At 42.5% G+C, this 16,884-nt stretch overlaps 2 protein-coding genes across 2 annotated transcripts; one reads left to right on the forward strand and one right to left on the reverse strand.

The window, feature by feature from the left end:
- Positions 1–1,422: 1,422 nt before the first annotated feature.
- On the reverse strand, positions 1,423–8,688 carry LOC120785741 (terminal nucleotidyltransferase 5C). The gene is made up of 4 exons (XM_040120613.1): positions 8,533–8,688; positions 5,504–5,818; positions 4,807–5,106; positions 1,423–2,265 (listed from the first exon to the last, which is right to left on the reverse strand). Exons 1-4 carry the CDS (start codon positions 8,686–8,688, stop codon positions 1,678–1,680), a joined length of 1,359 nt encoding a protein of 452 aa, XP_039976547.1. The 3' UTR covers positions 1,423–1,677.
- A 1,849-nt stretch (positions 8,689–10,537) lies between these two features.
- On the forward strand, positions 10,538–15,075 carry LOC120784912 (charged multivesicular body protein 1b-2-like). Its single transcript, XM_040119046.1, has 8 exons — positions 10,538–10,553; positions 10,919–11,016; positions 11,124–11,270; positions 12,460–12,528; positions 12,622–12,729; positions 12,863–12,906; positions 13,315–13,387; positions 14,313–15,075. The coding sequence occupies exons 1-8, from the start codon at positions 10,538–10,540 to the stop codon at positions 14,358–14,360; spliced, it is 603 nt and encodes a 200-aa protein (XP_039974980.1). The 3' UTR covers positions 14,361–15,075.
- The last annotated feature ends 1,809 nt before the right edge of the window (positions 15,076–16,884 follow it).

A 16,884-nucleotide genomic window follows, 5' to 3' on the forward strand; every position in this document is an offset into this window, starting at 1 on the left:
AAGAAAAAAGTGATGCTGGAGTTCTTTTTACTCTTTAAAGTCAAGGCTTAGCTGCTTTGAAAGAATTCAATTTCTCTCGCATCTGAAGGTTTTTTTTAGTATCCCCTTTATTTTATCAAAATGTACATGAACAAACTACAACAAAGGACTACATTAAAGAAGACATCAAAACGGGCAGCAATAACAGGGGTCAACAACTGAACACACACCCAACCCAGCCCCAAGCCCACCCCATTAACACCCCCAGTGCACTGAGATAAAGACATGCCAATGATGTCTCACATTTAGGCACTTGATTTCCCTACCAAACCATCTTTGGTCATAGTTGCTGTTGCACGGCTTTAAACTTAGATTCAAACAGGTTTGAGGTGAATTCGAACTTGCTGATTCTGACTGAGTGAATCAGAGAATGCTGATTCATGCTGAGAAGAATCGTAAATAATTCCTTCGATTTAGACAGATCTTTATCTGCCATGTTTAGAGATGACCCAAAGATGGTTGTAACCTGACCACCTCAATAGAGTAAACTTTAGCATTAAATAAATCAACACTAGATGGTACAGTACTTCACATGATTACAGAAAAGACTCCACAAGGAAAAGAAATCAAGCACTACATCTTAACACAATTTACCTGAAAACAATGCAATGTATTCGCACACAATATGCTGTAATCAATATGCTGTACAGTCTATTGCAAAGGCATTGTTGTTGGCATTTTTCTGTAGGAACTTACCAGTCTGTTTACCACTGAGTATTATCTTGGAAAGTCTTGCAAAAATAGATGAATTTTTATTAAATTAAAAGCCTTTGCTTTGACTTTGGGATGTGATCTATATATTTAGCTACTCATGCATTGTCTAGATTTGTGTGCATACAGTATACTGTTAGTTTGTGTGTGTGTGTGTATGTATATACGTGTATTTGTGTGTATGTTCTGTGCATGAGTGTGTGTGTGTGTGTGTGTGTGTGTGTGTGTGTGTGTGTGTGTGTGTGTGTGTGTGTGTGTGTGTGTGTGTGTGTGTGTGTGTGTGTGTGTGTGTGTGTTTCAATTAAAGTACTGTACACACTGGTAGACTTGTCCCTCAGTATTTTTTCAGAATACACCCCCTTCAGTAAAGGAATAACAAAGTTACATTAAACTGTTTAAGAAGCATAGTAGTCACACAGTATTTGGCAGTGAGAGAACAGTCCTAACTTATCCATGCACGATATCAACCACAGGCAAGGTCCACACTCTGAACAAACCCATTAAGAACAACACAGTAAGAACATGAAAAGAGTGTACAAGAATTCAAAAACCTGGAAATGTGTTTGTGTGTCCGTGCATGTTTGTGTGTGTCCGTGCATGTGTGTTAATGTCAACAGCACAGTTGGTTTCCCAGGGAGACCAAAGGGCTATGACTCATGCAGTGCATACAGCATTTTCTGGAATTTTAGCAACATTGGAAGAATTATTATTTTCCCACAAAGCCCAGATAATTACATATAATCATGTTAGAACCTTACAGAGTACTCTGGGAGTTCACTGTAAAAACCCACTCAATCCCACCCCCATAGGTCTATTATAGACCAAACAGTTTATCCCTGGATTATATTTCCATTCTCCAGCTCATTCTTCATGGCAAGTACCTTCCCCTTGCTCGATTCTGCGTTATTTTGTAAATAAGTGTGTGTTTTAGACTAGTCCAGTCTGTGTGTGCAGGTGTAAGGGGTAAGGTTGGTAAAGCAGAGTTGATCCCCCTTGGGGTATATAGTAGCTGCAGTAGCTGGGTTCTGCTAGATAGGGGGCACTGTGCTCGGCAAGGTAGGGGGCAGGCTGGTAGAAGCATGTCACATGATCTGTGTTGGGGATAATGTTCTGCTCTCCTAGAACCTTCAGTGCCAGTACTGTTATCATATTCAGCGTCTGACGCCTCTCATGTCCCATCAGACACACTGTGCTGTCATCTACCACACGACGCAATGTCATCAGGTACTGGTACTTGCTTCTTTCCTCGCCGATGAAGTGGTTCTTCAAGTAGGACAGGATCTTCCTCTGCTGCTCCTGCACATCAGGGAAATCGATGAAAAAGCGCGAGCACATATAGCGCTCCAGTGTCTTTATCTGAGTCTCGCTGGCTGGTCGGTAGTCCCTAACCAACAGGTTGCTGTATTTCAACAAGCCACCACCTCGAATCTCCTCGGGGTTCCTGGTAGCAATTAGGCGGTAGCGCAAGTGGTCCATGGCTGCCTCAAAGTCACCATACATGCTCTCTGCCAGGACCTCGACGACAGGGACCGAGCCAGATGACCAAGGAACACTGCTCTGTTCAGGCATGTCTGGGGTTACCTTAGGGGTGTCTTCGTTTTCAGGCAAGGAGCTGGATACCTGATCAGCTTTTGGAGGGGCAGATTCCCCTGGGGCTCCAGACTGAGAGCGAGGCAGCACATGTGAGGTGGAGCTTGGGATTGTGATTGGAAAAGTGACAGGCTCTGCAATCCGAGGCAACGGTGAGATATAATCTTGTTCCTTTTTATCCTCCAACTGTAGGAGGGGAACTCGTGGCGGAGGGGAGGACTCTTTAATCTGTTCCTCGCCGTCTGTGTTCAGTATCATAGGCTCCATGTCTGAAGATACCTGAGGTACTAGGTCCTCTGACTCCACCGGTGGAGTGAGGCAGAGGAGGGGAGGGCTGAGGCAAGGGGACGGTGGAGTAAGACAGAGTGGAGGAGGGCTAAGGCTGAGCATAGGAGGAGTGAGGTAAGGAGGTGAGCTGAGGCAGGATGAGGTAGGGCTGAAACTCAGAGTTGGAGAGCTATAGCTAGCGAGGCTGACTGTGCTCGGCAGCGGAGATGAGAGACAATGAGAGGGAGGGGTCAGACATTCAGGGGGGCTGAGGCTGGGGGGTGAGGGATTGAAGCAGGGAGGGGAGAGACTAAGTACTGGAGGGGTGAGACAGGAAACAGGAGGGCTTACACAGTGGGAAGAGGAGGGTGAATTGAGTGTGGTTTCTTGTAGGCTGCTGTTTGGCTGATTCAAGTCAATCTTTTTGGTCTGTTGTTCTTTGTTTTCATCCTCATGACTGAGCTCAACTTCTGAGGCATGTACAGGTTCTAAGGTGTTTGAGCTGGATGTATCAGTCTGTGAAACTAACGTGTCAACTGAGTCTAGAGGCTCTGATTTTTTGGGTGTAGAGACAGTTTCTCTAGGCAAGGACTGGCTTTGCTCATCAATACCCACATCTGTAGATGGGGTCTCTTTTAGGCTCTGAATACCTGTTTCACATGAACCCTCTTTGATTAGCTCAGAGAATGATGGCTCTTGAGGTAAACACATGGGATCCACGGCAGAAGTGAATGCTATATCATGGGCTTGATCAGGAGCTGAGGTAAGGTCTAGGTTTGAAGCTAAGTTACTGGAAGGGTTGGGTTTGGGCCCAGGGTTTGTTTTAGTAGAGATACTGGTTGTTGTGCTAGTTGCAGGGTCTGAACTGGGAGCTGTTGTCTTTGAGTTAAAGGCTATCTCAGGTTCAGGGCTGGGGCAGGGGTTTGGATCTAGACAGGGCACTATGACAGGTTCACTTTCAGAGACTGGACTGGGGTAAGGACCGGGGGTGACCTTCCTACACATCCTCCGAGGGGGTTTGGGAGAGGAGTGTTTGAGCACCACCATGTGGGATAGTCTATCTGAGGCCTTACAAGAGGGAGAAGAGGAGGTCCTTTTGTCAGAAACAAGGCTGGGTGGTGCAGGTAAAATATCCTGAGTATCTGGAGGGCTGACGGTATCAAGTATGTTAGGTGATTTTTCTGAGTTATCTGTGTGTACTGTGCTGTGACCCTCCAGTGTATCCTGTGTGCCAGTAAGCTGTGTGTTGTGAAATGTAAGAGATATGGAAGAGGTCGACAGGGAACAATCAATACCCTGTGTGTTTTCTATGTTTTTTGCTTCTGATGCTAAAATCTCTTCTGTCATTTCACATGTTTCTGAGTCATTTTCCCTCTCTGCTTGTATCTGCTCCCCTGTCTCTGTCTCTACTTTTCTTTCATCTGCCAATCGTGACTCTATCTTAGCATGTGGAGATGTGATAGTGTCTGGAGCAGACACATGTTGTGTTTTATCTTTCTCATTGCTTCTTTGATCCTCATTGAAACCCTTAGAGAAGTCTGTTTTATCAGAGTGCTCGGTAGTGTGTGATTCTTCTGCCAGGTTTAAAGACTCTGTCTTGGTTTTTTCTGAGGTTTTTGGCCACTCTCCCATCTGGTCTGTGAGATCTTTCCGTTCATCAGGGGGTTTTCCATTGTTAGGCGGTTCTTTCTGGACAGAGAGTTCCTTGTGATTTGAATGTGCTGGTTGTTGGCCATCACAGGGTTGGGTCTGCTCTAACTGTTCTACCTTCGTTGAGTATTTGGTCTTGTCTGAGAGCTCTGGCTCATGTCTGAGTTCAATCTGAGTTGGTGTTTCAGTTTTCTCAAAGGTTTGTTTCCTTTCTGACAAACAATTTAGAGATGTCTGATCAGAGAAGTCTGCCTCTTTTAAGCTTTCTCTGTGTTCTGACACTTCTTTCAGCTCTTGAGTTGTTTTCTCTTCATTGTCTTTTTCCACTTTGGAGTGCTTTGTCTGATTTGAATGTTCAGTTTGTTGTGAAACGTCTGTCTGCGACTCCTTTTCATGCACCTCATCTCTCCGCATCTGGCTGATCTGAGCCCCTTCTTTACTGGATGAGTCTCTACCAGTGAACCTCTCTGTTTCTGGAGCAGTGGCCTGTTTGAGCAGAGAGGGAGAATCTTTATTCTGATTCTCTGCAGGCTGATCCTTAAGATCAACGGTATTATCTATGTTCTGTGACTCCTGCTGAATGTAGGACTGCAGGAGACGATCAAGAATGATCTGGAAGGAGTCGACACTGAACTCAAACTGCCTCCTCAATGCGCTCACAAATTTGAGCTCCAGATTTTTTCCACTGTTGTTTGAGAGGGAGATGAGGCTCCAGCGGTCATGTTCATTGAAGACCTTGACCATTTTCTGGACGTATGCCTCCTTCATTGTTGCGCTGCTGATCCGCTCCCTGTTGACCCCGGCAGGTAGGCAGTCCAGCAAGCAGCCCAGCACTGACTCTTTGATTACCTGAGAGAAGAAGACGTCAGCAACATGACAGCTAAAACTAATGACTGCAAGTTAAGTGCAATTTTGCCTTTATTATTGAATTGAATATTGTGATGCTCCTGTGGTTTAGTTTTCTGTCTAATGCAGTTAAGAATATTAAAATCAGTACTATTGATTCAGCCTTATGGTAAAATGTTCTACAATTAAATTATTGTTAGGATTACAATAACATCATTATCAATATAGCTCCACAAAAATCAATACTGCAACACCCCAGAGATGGTAGATATTTAGTCCGATGCTTAAGGATAATACAGGAGAATGAATGCTGGTTAACGCATGGGATTGAACCCCAATGCTCACCTCTTATTACACTGACCTGCTTCCTTTTTTTAACTAAGCAGTACACTAATCGTACCTGGAACTCCTCCTGACTGGGCAGCTCCACTCCAAAGATGATGTCCAGGTCCTTGTAGCTTGTTCCATTGTCTCGGACAAGGACATGGCTGGCCGTGGAGCCGTTCAGACGAACATCTCTTACAGTGATTCCCTGCTTCTGCAGCCTGGCCCGCACAGCTATGATGATGTCTCGAGGACGCAGCTCCAACGTGGGAAAGTTCCCGCGTCCGTGGATTGGAACCACCTCCGACAGAACCTGATGGAGAACCTCCACCTGCTCAGCATTCAGGCTGTGGAACCGCTGGCTGGATCTGGTTTCAGACATGCTGCTGCCCTGAATGGAGGGAAGGAAGGAGGACACTGATGAGAGTTTATTACAACTCCTCAACAAAATGTGCTATGTGTTTAACTCTCTTGCTCTTTCTGTCACTCACACAAACACACACACGTAGCAATCGCTCACACTCATATGCACACTCCTTGCCAGTGTGCTGTCTGTAAGTCACAGTTTGGCTGACAGCTTTTCTACAATGCTAATGTAACTGCTGTGTTGACAAGCTGAAACATGGAGTGAACCATGTAGACGTGCTGTGCATAAATATTCTTCTGCTGCTCAACAAGATCAAAACAAACTATTAATAAATTTCACTGGAATCACATAATCTGGAACACATAACAGTATTTACAAGCCAAGACATAGCCAAAAAATAGTTATTTTATTTATACTCATCACACGCTCCATCTCAGTCAGATACAATATCTGAATCAGGGTCCGGTCCAGCTCTTTAGCATTATAAAGAACAATAAAAATATACTTAGAAATAATTATTGTGTAAGATAATAATAATAATAATAATAATAATACCAATGACATGTAAAGCCAGAGTAAATTTTTGTTTATTGATTGTTTCCACCAGAAGAGCAAGGGTTAAGCTGAATGAGTCATCCCCAGCAGACTGCATTAATCACAGCAACGTCACTAATTAAAGACACACATCTGTTTTTGTGTCTGTGTGTGCAGCACATGATGTGTATAGATTACAAACACCAATTCCCACACACATTCATGTGAGTGCACACAAGCTTTTATATAACACCTTTTGTAAATTGTAATACAAATCGGAACAAAGTGGGATTTAATATCAGCCAATTATTTTTGTTTGGCTTTCACAAGCGTAATCCTCCTGGCAGTTTCACACGTAGCCTCTGCATCCAGACTCCATCATTCAATCTCTATAAAAACTACACTAATTTCTTTAATAAACCAAACAACATTTTCTTAATTAAGTCAGTAGAAGAAGGGATGGTAATCAAAGAAGAATTACTGTTATGTGACTGCGTGTGTGTTTGTGGGCGCATGTCAAAGTGTTTCAGGGAATGAGTGCTTATGTTTGAGTGTGCAACTGTGGTTCATAGCAGCCCATTATGATCTATTGTTTGCTTAAATCAATAGTTGTCACTCAGCGTGAGCCGAATGCTGCTGATTGCTATGATTTTTCAATACTAGCAGGCTAAACACTGGGATACTAATGAGTAGTAATGGGATGCTTTCTGGTAGCAGTTTGTCAGACATCAGGGGGCTATATTCTGTCACAACCACAAACAATCCATTATAGGGAGTTTTAATAAAATTTTCAAATCCATGTTGCACACACTTCAGCAAAGAGCACTTTACTACGTAGCACATATAAAGCTACAAAAGGCAACCTCTGTGCTCATTCAAAAAGAATGAAGTATCCTTACCAGACTACAAAGAAGTTGGGTCTGAACACACAAAGCTCCTAATCAACTGTTGTGGATGAGACATCTGTCTGTACCCCACTGTAACAAGGTGAACTTCAATAGTAATCATACATCCAGAGGTGATAAATACAGTTCCAGATGTTGACACTGGTCATATAAACAATGAAACGATGTGCAAAGGACCCAAAGAGGCACTGCAGGACTGTTTTCCAGCTGGCCCCTGTGTCTCCCCCTCCCCTTTCGCACTCTTCTGCAAACTTGCAGCCTGAGTGACTCATCCAGGCATATCGGCTCAGCTCGCACATAATCTATTGCCGCTGAAAACACAACAAATCCGTGGGTCTTGTAGACACTGGACTTAATCGAAAAACAAACACAAACAATAATGCTCTGTAAACGTAGGTTCCTGTCGCAGATATTAATTCTGTAAAGTAGCACACAGAAAACCAAACAATTCTGCCCTGTGGTTTTTTTTTTAACATATAGGACAGAGTGGGAAGAGGAATATTCTGTCCTATGTGTAGAAAGCAGTAGATATTGCCAGAGTAGCCCTATGTGTAAGGTAACAACTCAATATTTGTTGTGGACCCCCGTAAAATATCATTTCAATGTGTACTGACCACATATTTTGTAAAAAAAAAAAAAAAAAACATATATATATATATGTGTGTGTGTATATATACATATATACATATATATATATATATATATGTGTGTATGTAAATATAAAACATATATAGGATCTTTAAAATGCTACTTCTAAGCCCTGACAATACTTTTCTGAAAAGAATGGGAGTTGTTTCCCCATGAAATAACCACTAGCTCGAGGCTATAATTCACCTCTTGTACAGTTTCACACTCCATCACTACCTAAGATTTACTGGAAGTGATCCATGGCCCTGCTGAGTTTGACTCTGCCCTGCTGGGCTTTACTCTAAGCACCTAATCACGCACTTACTTACACCTGAGATGCCAGTTGGTGGCAATTAACCGAAGTTAAGCACCAGGCAGGATAAAGGGCAGTAGCACTTCTGAGTACCAGGATTGAAGCACATCGGATACCGGTATATATGCTCCATGCAGCGCAACAAAAGTGATTTATTTAACTTCACAGAGAGTCGAAGGTTCTTACCTGTTGCATTTGAGGGAGCGACTGGCTCCTGGCTTGACGACGGAATAAAGTCGTAAGTATCCAGTGAGCTTCAGATCCGAAGAGTTTGTGTCTCTCGTACGTGGGACTGTTTTTCTTTTGAAGACCCTACCCACTCCGGTTAGACTCAGTGCTGATGCAGCTCCGTCCCTTACGAGGCATAAGAGGCTAGAGTCTGTGCGCGAGTTCATTCGGGCGCTGTCCAGGAAGCGCGTGGTGCTGAAATGAGGACCGAAATGAGTCCTCGCGCTCTTGTTTTCTCCTCCGACCGCCCGGAGCGTAACGCAGTTTCCATAGCGACCTGCCGTCATTCAGTTATGACTGGGGAGTGAGTGTGTGTGTGTGTGTGTGTGGGTGTGTGTGTACAGCGGTCTACGTTAACAACAATGATGGTGGGGGTGTGTGTTGTGGTGGTGGCGCGGGGCGCGTTAACAGGTGTCAGGGTTAATTTGAGTATGTGTGGCCGCTCCTTGTTTGTCCCTCCTAAAAAAAAAAAAAATTGAAAATACGAGCTAAATTCAGAACCGAGAGAGGGGAACCTGTAGCCAAAGCCTGTGCATCGTAAAGCCCGAATGAACGAGTGAGTGTACGGACTCTCGGGGTTACCATAGCCCAAGCAAGCCGGCTGAATGGCAAGGCTCTTCATTGCGTGCCTCCTCTGGTGTGCTTGTTGTCTAAATGGACGTAAATCACAGGGTGACCTCACTGGTTACCCCATGGCCGTGCCGGGGCTGAGACCAGGACTCCTGTGTTTGGGTTAAGGAGACACCCCTCGGGGGACCCTGCTATTCAGCAGCCGGCCGAACTTGTGATCTAGTTGTGGGGGAGCATCTCCGAAACACCGCTCATTCATTCATTCACTCCTTCACTCAGAAGCGCATCGTTATATCGAGTGCTGTGACCATACAGACTCTCAGCAGATAGGCTACAGTATGAGTCATCCATGCTCCCTCCCCCTGACCCAGCCGTTAACCCCCCCCCCCCTCCTTCGGCTGGCCGTTGCACGCAGATACCGGAACCCTTTCTCTCTGGACAACCGAGGATCCTTTTCCCTTCCCTCTTGCTGCAATTTCTCGCCGCCTTTCCCACCACTTCAACACAAACTAGCCTAAATCCCTCTGTGTTCCCGTTTGTACTGCGGTCAGCTCACGCACCGGTCCTGACCACCATTCTACCCATGCAATAAAAAACGGCGACAGATGTTACATACTCGTGAATGCATCAGAAATGAAGTGTGTGTGTGTGTGTGGGGGGGGGGTAATTGAAAGCGTTAATGCAAACAGCGAGTGTCTCTGTGGAAAAGGTCAATTTACTCCTTCACAAAAAACAAAAAAAAAACACAAATGACGTCATTAGACGTGTGTACCATAACCTACCGATACCCGGTACAAACTATTTTTAGCCTTGATGGAACTTGTCTGCTTTGGACACGCGCGCCCGTCCGCTTCTCAAACGGTCGTGACGTAGGCGGCGCGAGCACGCCGTGCAAAGTCGTGACCATGTGACGACGGGGAAAAAGTAGCCAGAAGTATCAGCGTCTGTATCCGAAGATGCAGATAAAGCAAGACGGTTCACACACCGTTTTCCAAACGCAGTCTGCCGGTTCAGCCATAATCCAGCAGGGGACGAGAAATCATATCACACACGGACCCATCTGTCTAACTTTAGGTCATGAATTAATAATAAGACAAAGAGCTCGGTATATGATGTAAAATCAGCTAAAAATATGAAAAAAAATTAATGATCAGTCGGTATTACTTCAACATCGCTTTTCTGCGCATGCGTTATATAGGGGACGCCTGATTTCCAACAGGCGGTTTAAAATGTCTTTTTCTTACCTGAATAAGTGACAAAAGGTCCCGCGAAGTTTATAAAAAAAAAAAAAAAAAAAAAAAAAAATCCAGGAATTACGAGACAGTCGTTTTGCAAGCCGACTGCGAAGCTTCCACTCTGCCTGACTGAATTTAAGCAATTGCGGAAGAACGCACAAGTGAAATCTCGCCTCGGTACAGTGGCAAACGTAGCCTGCAAAATCAAAACAAACAACTCTCGGAAATAAGCGAGTGGCTGAATGCTATTTTGTATCTGTAACTACATAACCAGACTGTTTTTTGGGGGGTTTTTTTTGGTTTTTTTTTGTCTCAGAAAGAGACCTTCATCATGTCGAACATGGAGAGTATCCTTTTCTGTTTGGTTTAACGTGCATAACGGCAGATACGGTTACCCAGCAGTAGCGGTGGCTAGCCAGATCTCCGCTGGGTTTTGGTAGCTAACCCTGTCATGCAGTAGCTTGTAACTTCTGCCCAGTCATTCGCCGATGAAGGAAAATAAGGACCGGTTAGCTAGCTCGCCTAATAAGTTTGACAACTTTTTGGTTTAATTGGAAATTGTTTAGGAAAAACAGTTCGTCTTGTCTGCACTGAGTTGGGTTGAATTAGCTGAACGTCTTAAGGTGCTTCAGTATATATTCAGCGAATATTATTATTATACTGCTAATTTATACAATTACTAACATAAATCATCCCTTGACTAGTCGTACAGAACACTTGTTCAACCTCAAGTTTGCTGCCAAAGAGCTACAGCGCAACTCAAAGAAATGTGACAAAGAGGAAAAGGCAGAAAAAGCTAAAGTGAAGCAGGTTGGCTTGTAAAATCGTGGAGACCAGGATCAAGGGACGAGCTTGGCTACAGTATAGCTACCCTCTGTATTATACGTGTATGTACTCCTCTTTTCTTTGTCTCTCAGGCTATCCAGAAGGGTAATGTGGAAGCAGCCAGAATCCATGCAGAGAATGCTATCCGTCAGAAGCATCAGTCCCTTAACTTATTGAGGATGAGTGCCCGTGTGGATGCTGTGGCTTCCAGGGTCCAGACGGCGGTCACTATGAACCAGGTCAGGATTGCAGGTTCATGGTCTGAAGAGGAGTTTCTGGTGTTACATAAAGCATGTAAATGAGAGCCAGTGAAAAACGTACCAAACCCCTTAACTGCAGTCACACATCAATTTTTCAAGATTACGATAATTCCATCAAGTCTCCTACAGTAAAGTGGTTGTATTGTACACTTAATTTCACTGGCATGGTCAAGATTTTAACTTCTTTTTTTAATCATGATGTTTTGGGGCATTTTCTGCCTTTGTTAGATTGTGATAGTAGGACGAGATGAATCAAGATGAGGTGGAGAGATCAACAAAGGTCCCTAGCTAGATTCAAAGCGGGGCATTGCAGCTCATGGTCGAGGTCTTACAATGTAATTTCTGCAAAAGAGCAGACCCAGTAGCCATACACTTTATTAACCCAACCGCCTCCTGCCTCCTTGGTCAACATCTTAAGAATGGCCCCCTGTATTTACTGACAGATGGGTATGTTTATTTACCAGATATGTCACTGTGCACTCAGTTTATCAAAGTGTATATTTTGAAAACTAGATCTTAATTCAGAAGGTGAAGAGCTACAGAGTGTATCCATTTGAGGGCAAAAAGTCTTTCACTCTGTTAAAAGTCCTATACAAGAGAGACAGAGAGATTGAGAGTGATCAAAAAGCCTGGCAGATCTGCAAACAAAAAGACACCAATTACATAATGTCATTAGATGTGCTTCAGATTTAATGCTATTAGATTCCCGCTTTTAATAATAACTTAATAGTGTCTACGGAAATTGAAGCACAGCATGAGATGGTACAGTGGAAAAACGCTTTTTAGAACCTATCTGTGATGTTGTAATACTGCTGCCTGTCTCCCAAAACATTAACACAATAGCATTAATAATAAACCCCTTTACCATAACTTTGTCAGCTCTTGGTAGATTGGTTTCGAAAAGATTGATTCTTAATCAGCATAATCTTCAAAATATAAGGGACACTTTTAGGATGAGAGGCGGTCCTGACAAAGTATCTGGTTAAAAAGCTAAAAGTGACACCTAGTGGAAATATAAGGATACAGCAGTTTAAGCTTTGCCTTGTCAACAGCCATCTCATAGTCTGACTTCAAATACCCTGATCATGTTTTGAAAACGTAAATCAGAACAGTTAAAACAGAAGACTACAGAGGAGTCAACCCCTTATTTTATGTGTTTTTTCCACAGGTATCTAAATCCGTGTCTGGGGTGGTCAAGAGTATGGATGCTACACTGAAAAGCATGAATCTGGAAAAGGTAAAAAGTTAACCCATACACAAAGAAAGTGAAAGAAAATATGCTTACTAAGATTTTTGGAACTTTGTTTTCTGCATCCATTTCCCTCTCCAGATCTCTGCATTAATGGACAAGTTTGAAAACCAATTTGAAACTCTTGACGTGCAGACAGCTCAGATGGAAGACACAATGGGCAACACCACGACTCTGACAACACCTCAGGTAACAAGCAGCCTTTTATCACAACAGAGAAATCCTCTTTGCACCTGCTGCTGCTTATGAGGACACTCTAACCCCAGACATCATTCAAACATTGAATCCTTTTGTAATTCCTTTTTGCTTGTTTGCTGCTTAGAACGAAGTGGACAGGCTATTGCATGAGATGGCTGATGAAGCAGGGTGAGTACGGCACTAATCTCCAGACAATTAGAACACATAAAGAAATAAAAATCGTAGCAAAAGTATTAATAAAGGAGAAACATAAATGCAGTGAATTAAAAAAAAACATATTGTACCTACTTGTTGAATCTAGAAGGATAAAACTTAAAAAACAAAACAGACAATAAATTGTACTAAAAGCTTTATTTAAATGACTTTCATTTAAAACTCTTGGAACATTCCTCCTTCACTGTTTACAAGGCTGCTTTGTAATACAAAAAGGTCATTAGGATTAATGCTACAATTTTAAAGATGCTGTGTTGCAAGGTCAGAGTGACTTTAATATCCCCCCATTTGTCAATTTTTATTTGCAGCCAAGCAAAAATCATAGTAAAACTGTCCCTGGGTTTTTTCCTTTGTTTTTTTTAGTTTGGATCTTAACCTGGAGCTTCCTTCAGGCCAGACTTCCTCACTGGCTTCATCTGTGGCATCAACAGAGCAGGTAACACATCCACTGTTATCATTATGCTTTTGCTGTTTTTGGTGTTTTACACCCCAGAACAGAATTCACACACTATCTTTATTGTCTTTGGCAGTCTCATTGGTTCACATGAACTAGTGTCAATCATATTGCTGGAATTTAAAGTGATGCTTCACTGAAACACTCCTATACAGTTGAAAAGTGGCTATTAAACATCTATAATTTGGAACAGTGGCTGTGGTCAGCGTGAATTATGTACAGTATGTAGGCTGTGAAGTATTCACAGTGAACAAAAATACTCTATCACCACAGAAACTTCTCCAAACACACCTGCGGCTCAACACACTTCTCCACTGTTGATCTGTATACTCAACATGTTCAAAACAATAATTGTTGCACCAAAATAGCATAAAATGCACAGCCCCTCCTGGAGCTGTTGAGCTTCATGGAGGGCGATGGCATGACAGAAAGGCTATTTACTTTGCTGTGATTTACCAAAACAGTGACTGTCTGTGACATAGTGATCATACAGATGGAATATTGGAGAAGTGGATTATGTGAAAGGGAGTTTTTGAGTTGTTCCCAAAGATGTTTTGATACCTTTTTTCATAACGACACCTCACCATTGGAATCCAGTGTAACCAACACAATTCAAGCTGACCACTGCGGCTGTGATTTGTGAGGGACAGAACTACAAACTTTTGCAGCCACCCTTATGCCCACAAGCTTAAGTGCAACCTTTTTCTTACTTGACAAACAATGTAAACCTAGTGGGTTTTTAAAAAATATATTTTTCCAGTTAATAAACACTAATACTATAATGAAACTGACTGAGTTTGTTAGGAAAATATTTATGTTTCAAACCAATGGACCGCCAGTACATTCCTTGTTTAACTATATTTTGCCTTTACTAATTCACCGGCGTTGTGTTTTGTGTTGTCATCAGGATGAGCTCGCCCAGAGGCTGTCCAGACTGCGAGACCAGGTGTCATAATGATACAGAAAAATAGCAATATCAGGTGGAGGGAGAAGGGCAAGAGGAGCACGAAGAGACAGGGAGTGAAAAGAATAAACAAAAAAGGTGCAATGTGCCTGCAAGCTCTGTGCCCTCCTTGGTGTTCCAGGTTTGTTTCTCTTGTGAGGAGTAAAGGAGTTGCTTCATTGCAGAAAGGGATTGTTGTAGGAGGGGTGTTGTTTACAGTCCTGGTATAGACTACATCGCTCCATAATAGTGTTCATTTGCACACTAATATTTAACATTTATCTATTATTATTTATTAGCTCAGCAATAGCACACCACTGTGCTATATGTTTCTTTATTGTTGTTGTAATGATGCATTGTATAATAGCTAATACCTCATTCCAAATACAGTTGGATACAGTTTATATAATATGCAAAGAAGAAAATATATAATGTGTATATTTATTTATTTACTGACTGAATATTGCAAAGGGAATGCTTTTACTGTAACTGTTTTGTATTTTCCCTGGATGTGGAGACTTCTGCTGTTGTTTCCTTCTCCATCTCTTTTTTTTGCTTCCAGTTTTGGCTGTACTGTTGTAGTCCAAATTGAATTGTTTTTATATTTTACAGAAAAGAGGTCTCACGAAAAATGTTTGCTGTGAGTATGCTTTTGACAGGGCTGGAATATTACTGATTTTCTTCATGTAGCAGTAACTACTGTATCGGTTCACCATGCACTTATATGCACAGACAGAAAGTCATTAAAAGTTTTTAAAATGTTGTACTTGTCACTTTTTTTTCATTTTATGGCTGTGTTTTGGCTGAAGTTTGCCTATAAGTCCCTCCTTTTTCCATCTCACCCCTCCTCTTTCTCCCCTCCAACAGGGACCAGATGAGAGGTCAAAGGTGTCACCTGTAGAGGAAGCGGCCTTCTGCTGCTCGCATGCCAGTGCCTCATTACACACACACACACACACACACACACATATAGTTTACCATATCCCATTGGGAGACGAGTCTCAGCTGGGAGCCATTACAGGTGCTGTCTAAGCACACACAAATATCTATACATGAACACACCTGCAACCCGTAGCTGATGGGAGTCTTTCAGAGTGACACTCAGCCACCTCTGACCCTTTTCGTGTCCTTCCTAATCATCATCAGCACACACTTAACTACATTCCCAATCATCATCAGTGGCCCCAGACTGACACAAATCTCTATTTTGCCTATTACCAGACACTTTGATGGGTGAGTTGTCTGCAGTGTGTTGGAGCACGCACAGGCTTCTCGAAGCCCTCAGTCGTTGGAGTTTTCCGAAAAACTCTGACCCCATAGATCCAACAGCTGTCAGTCATTTTCTGCCAGGCGTAAGCTCACCTGAAATTAAAATTCCATGTGCCTCTGTGGTCAGAGCCACAAAATCTATTTGGTAAGTTTTGTTTTAAATCTATCTATAGCCCTCAATGTCCATTAAAGCTGGGTGAGTCTGTCAGGTCCTGTTTTTCTCTCTGTTGTGTGCATACAAACATGTACAAGGATGTGCCAGATGTGCAGGAGAGAGCTCCTGTTTGAGCACTGCTCGGGGGGAAACCTGTGTTTGTATACGTGTGTTTCAGGTGTCGATACCTAGTGATTCTCCCCTCCGGTGCCTCATCAACACCTCCTTGTCCTGGTTCCTAGATGAGTGGTACTTGCTGACAGGCAGTGATCCGGTGGGCCGGTGGTCCTGTCCCTGTGGTCGACTGTTCTGCTTCTGCACAGGGGAGAGAGCTGCTCAGAGCCACACACATGCTGGCTCAGTGAAAAAGCTCTAATTGCAACAAGGGGGACTGGTTGGACTTCTACATGATTCACAGGATATGACACAGTATGTCCAGACAGTTAGTCATAAGCAAGGATCAGCAGGAAAGGATACATGCAGCGAAAGCCTAATTTTTTTTATCTGGAGATTAAAATTTACGGATACATTCATTTACTGGTCCATAACCTCTGGATAATTTAATAATAATTTCTCAGAAGTTTCCTGGAAAGAACTGTTTAATATGGTACTTGTAAGGGAAAATTAGACAGCGGGAACACTTGTATAACATGGAGTCATTTAGTCAGCGCACAGCAGGTCAGACTGACATGCAAAAAAGTGAAATTTGTCTGCAGGTAAGCACACAAAAAAAATATATATGAGGAATAACATTTCCAATAATAAACGAATTAACATTTTCTTGCATTTAGAACTGAAATGATGAATCAATTATCAAATATATGATCATCAGTCACTATTTTGATAACTGATTATTTGTTAAAGTCATTTTTCAAGCAAATACTGGAAAACAATGGGCTGATTTCAGGCTCTGTGAGGTTGTCTTAGGCATTACCTCACTTTTTTAATGTTTCACAGATTAAATGATTAATGGATTAATCAAAAAATAATCTGCAGATTAATCAGTAATGAAAATAATTGTGTTAGAATGGAACAGTTCTTTTTTCCATTTTTCCTATACTACCAAATTACACATTTCAGTCCGAGGAAATTATTAAGAAATTTTGTGTTGAA

Source organism: Xiphias gladius, chromosome 23, assembly GCF_016859285.1.
Source record: "Xiphias gladius isolate SHS-SW01 ecotype Sanya breed wild chromosome 23, ASM1685928v1, whole genome shotgun sequence".
Lineage (NCBI taxonomy): Eukaryota > Metazoa > Chordata > Actinopteri > Istiophoriformes > Xiphiidae > Xiphias > Xiphias gladius.